Source organism: Penaeus japonicus, unplaced genomic scaffold (genome assembly GCF_977035675.1).
Source record: "Penaeus japonicus unplaced genomic scaffold, GWHDUDI00000001_assembly GWHDUDI00000020, whole genome shotgun sequence".
In the NCBI taxonomy this organism is placed as follows: domain Eukaryota; kingdom Metazoa; phylum Arthropoda; class Malacostraca; order Decapoda; family Penaeidae; genus Penaeus; species Penaeus japonicus.
In genome coordinates, this window is record NW_028234422.1 from 40719416 (window position 1) to 40724249 (window position 4834).

A 4834-nucleotide genomic window follows, 5' to 3' on the forward strand; every position below is an offset into this window, starting at 1 on the left:
AAATTCTTTAAGATTACAAATATACTGCTGATAAGCGAGCTCTTTAATCGGATACCCGGATGAGATCAGCAATAACGGCCATTTCTTATCCGAATCTATCTTTTCCCCTCTCACGCTCTCTCGTATATCGTGTTAACAATGAATTACGTTTTCTCTTTGCAATTCCTCCCGCCAAACTTCTCTCGTCCACTCCTCTCTCTTCCTCCTGTTCTTCTCGTTGTTATTCATCCCGCCCCCTCTTCCTCTTTCCCCTCCTGTGCACATTCTCTTCATCCTCTTCCACTTCCTTCTTTTCCCTCTCATATTATTCTTCCCATCCCCTTTTTCCCTCTACTTCCTATTTTTTTCCTGTTTCTCTTCCTCCTACTATTTATCCTCCTCTTTTTCTTCTTTTTCCTCGCCCTACACTTCCTCCTCCCACTCCTACTCCTCCTTGTCCTTCTCTTCTTCCAGTTTTTCCTCCTCCTCCTCCTCTTCTTCTTCTTCTTCGTTGTTGTTTTCCTGTTCATACTCCTCCTCCTACTCCCTCCTCCTCCTCCTCCTCTTCTTCTCTCCCTCTCCCTTCCGTCTCTCATATCCACCTATCCTCTTCTTCTTCTTCTTCTTTCTCCTCGCCTTCTCCCCCCCCCCCCCTCATTCTTACATCCACTCATACGTTCCCTCCCCCCCCCCCTGCTCTCCTCTCCCTGATCTCCGTGTCCTCTCGCCTCGACCCTTCAATATCTCTCCCGCCTTACGTGTTTACTCAAAAGTTTGGCTCCAGCGCGCGCTGTCTGAAGCTGCTCTGACATTCGGGAAAATATACACGTTTCCCTAGGGTGAGGCGAGTGTAAACGTGTATTCCCAAGTCCGCGAGTGGAATTCTCAAATAGAAGCAAATATAACAACCATAACAGCAAAGGAAATGTTAAAATGTTTTGTGCCGATTTGATGTTGATGGAAATTGAAGGGGAAGACGAAACACAGAAGGGTTGGCGTTTATGTTTTTTTTTTATATATTTATATCTATGAATCTATATGTGTGTGTGTGTGTGTGTGTGGATATGTGTGCAACTGCCTTTTAATGATGTTTTATTGAGAGATAACACAGAGTAAACATTGAAATATTCAACTATTTATCCCAAGTAATTCTTTTTTGTCGATCACTTGATATATGAAAATTTATATCACTTTTGAATATTTTGAATTATTTCCTATAAGGATGGACGAGATGCTTAGATTCAATAGAACCCCAAGGGTGTGCTTGTGCTTGTGTGTGAGTGCACCCGCGCGCGTGTGTGCGTGTGCTTCAATCCTCTTCCAATCTCCCTCGTTCCCTTCTTAGTCTGAGCGGCTGGACGGCCTTCAGCGGGTCCCTCGCTACCCCCGCCCTCTACCGCGGCGCCCTGGAGGTGAGCGGCGCCCCCGAGGACACTTGGCTGGACATGAGCGGCTGGGGCAAGGGCGTGGTCTTCGTCAACGGCTTCAACCTGGGCCGCTACTGGACCGCCGGTCCGCCCAAGACCCTGTACCTCCCAGCGCCCCTGCTCAAGGAAGGAAGCAATCAGGTGGGTATTTTTACTCGATGCTATCTGCTGGAGTCCATGCTAAGATGCTACATGTAAATTGCGAGTGCTGTTTTAAGTAATATAATATCATCATTATTTGAATAATCATTGCTATTAAAATGATCATCATCATAATTGTCATTTGCTTATCTACCCTTGCTATAATAGTGATGATAATCATAATCATTATCATTATTATCACATTATCATTATCAGTGTCGTAATTATTGTTATTAATCTTACTTTATCATTATCATTTCATTATGATTTTATTGTTATGATCATTACTACTACTACTAATACTATTATTATCATTATTATCATCATGATCATTGATATTATTCTAGCTATTGCCTTTATCAACATCATCATTATCACCAGTATATATGCTAAGAAAGAGTACATGTAAAATCCGAGTGACACATAATTCCGACAATGATCCTGAAAACCCAATGCAATCAGAAATTTAATGTAGTATCTCTACGGATTCCCTACGCCACCTTTCACTATCTCGACATCATATGCTCTACGTTTTTTATTCTAAAGAAATGATTAACAGTGAACTCTCAGTGTAGATAATGATGATGTTTGCGTTGGCACTATCATGCACTTTACCCATGTATCACCTAATTAGCTAATGACCATTAGCTAATTAGCTAATTATCACTCAGGTAAATGACAGAATTATGCCTATTCAGGTAGCTGATCTTTTTATCTTCTTCTTTTTCATTTGATTTCTCCTCATCAAGTCTTGACACAAGTTTCATATAATTATCATTGTGTTTGGCTTTCATCGTCAGTATGGCCATTCTTAATACATCTATCATTGTTCTGCCGTTGTTAGTATAACCATTGTCCTATCATCATTGATATTTTTGTTATTATCATTATAATTATTATCATTGTTATTTTTTCCATATTGCTATGAAATATATCATTGTTATTATTTGCATTGTTATTGCTGATACTATCATTATCATTATTATTTTCATGTTCATTATTACTATCATCATTATTATAATCGTTACTACAAACGTATCATCATAACTATTCCTACTATTGTTATAATTATTATGATAATCATATCATTATCAGTTTTATCATGGGTACTAAGTATCACTGCTATCAGTATCATTCTTAACATTATAACCATTATTATTATTATTATTATTATTATTATTATTATTATTATCAATATTATCATTATTATTATTATTATTATTATTATTATTATTATTATTATTATTATTATTGTTATCATTATTATTATCTTTTTTATCATTATTATTATTTTTTTTTTTTTGGTATCCTTATCATAGTTATCATCACTATCATCTTCATTGATATTATTGTCATTATCATCGTTATTGTTATTCTTATTATCATTATTATCATTATTATTTATCAATCTTTATTACTATCATTATTACTACCATTATCATATTAATGACGTTATCATGATTATTATAATAGTTATCATGCCTATTATTGTTATCGTTATCATTACAATCATCAGAATCATTGTCGTCACTATCATTATTATCATCAGTATCTGTATTATCATCATTATCATTGTTAATACTTTTATCATTATCAGTATTGTTATCATCATTATCATTTGTTATAATAATAATCATCATCATCTCCATCACCACCATCATCATAACCATCATCAACATCATCATCATCCTCATCTTCATCGTCGTCATCATCACCATCATCATATATTTTTCATTATCATTATTATTATTACACCTTCTTAATGAGTGTATTATCATCAGCATTATCCTCATCGTTACCATCGTCATTATCATTTAAAGATTGACACCACTGCTTCCCCTATCTTCTTCGACAGATCGTGGTGTTCGAGCAATATTCAGCTGCGTCCGAAATCGTTTTCCGTGACACTCCAATCTTGTCTTAGGCTTCGTCTTATCCCGATCTGCCTTTAAAAGTCTGAAGAATGAATAAAGCTCATCAATGGATTGTGACTTTGCTTTTCCTTTTTAAATGTATATGCGGAATAAAACTCAATATCAAAAGATTAAAACCACAATACTGAATTAACACATAATGCATGATGTTTCGAGTAAGGGTTGACTCCTTATCAGATGAAGTCATCGGATATGATCTTCGATTTTGACGTCTTAGGAGTCGGACTCAAACATCCTTACTTGTGTGGTTGTGTTTCATTTCATGATTGTACACCCTGTGTTTGTATATTTTATGTGTGTCTGTGCATATGTGCGGATGTGTGTGTGTGTGTGTGTGTGTGTGTGTGTGTGTGTGTGTGTGTGTGTGTATGTATATATATATTTATATATATATATATAGATATAAATATATATATATATATGTGTGTGTGTGTGTGTGTGTGTGGGGTGTGTGTGTGTGTGTGTGTGTGTGTGTGTGTGTGTGTGTGTGTGGAGTGTGTGTGGTGTGTGTGTGTGTGTGGTATGTATATATATATATATATATATAATATGATATATATATATATATATCATATATACTATCTATATATATGCACATATACATTCATCTCAACTTCCCCATTCCATGTGTTGCACAACTTATGTTGCAAGAAGAGGTGTGGGAGAGGGGGAGGGGGAGGGGGAGGAAGGGCAGACGTGTTTTATCTCGTATCTCGTTTTCAAAATTAGTCTTCTTATGGTACTGGTTCATCATGTAACCTTGCTGTGCGAACGCCATTCTTTGATGAGCTCTTTGACTAAGAGAGAAAGAGAGAAAGAGAGAGAGATAGAGAGAGAGAGAGAGAGAGAGAATAAGAGAGAGAGAGAGAGAGAGAGAGAGGGAGAGAGAGAGAGGGGGGGAGAGAGAGAGAGGGAGAGAGAGAGAGAGAGAGAGAGAGAGAGAGAGAAGAGAGAGAGAGAGAGAGAGAGAGAGAGAGAAGAGAGAGGGAAGAAAGAAGGAGAGAGAAGAGAGAGAGAGAGAGAGAGAGAGAGAGAGAGAGAGAGAGAGAGAGAGAGAGAGAGAGAGAGAGAGAGAGAGAGAGAGAGAGAGAGGGAGGGAGAGAGAGACTGTAGTGTAGATAGGCAGATAGATACACAAATGCGAGTGAGCACGCACAGGAACACGCTAACACGAAAATAAAGATGTAAAGAAGGGGATGGTAAAGAAAAGGACAAACAAGAAAGATCAAATTACTGATATATCAATGTTTCCATGCCCTTAAATTGGTCTTTGAGAGCAAAGTCAATACATACTTATGTATGCATATTTATAAAGTTGTATGTAGAATCAACTGAAATGTACACACATGGACA

General features: G+C 37.1%; 1 protein-coding gene across 1 annotated transcript in view; it reads left to right on the top strand.

Moving 5' to 3' along the window:
* LOC122247512 (beta-galactosidase-1-like protein 2) overlaps positions 1 to 3532 on the top strand; it is an 88598-nt gene extending 85066 nt beyond the window's left edge. Inside the window, exons 13-14 of the mRNA XM_086548460.1 lie at positions 1325 to 1547; positions 3403 to 3532. Of these exons, the coding sequence (XP_086404586.1) occupies positions 1325 to 1547; positions 3403 to 3471 (292 nt within the window). The 3' untranslated portion in view covers positions 3472 to 3532. The remainder of the gene's footprint in view (positions 1 to 1324; positions 1548 to 3402) is intronic.
* The last annotated feature ends 1302 nt before the right edge of the window (positions 3533 to 4834 follow it).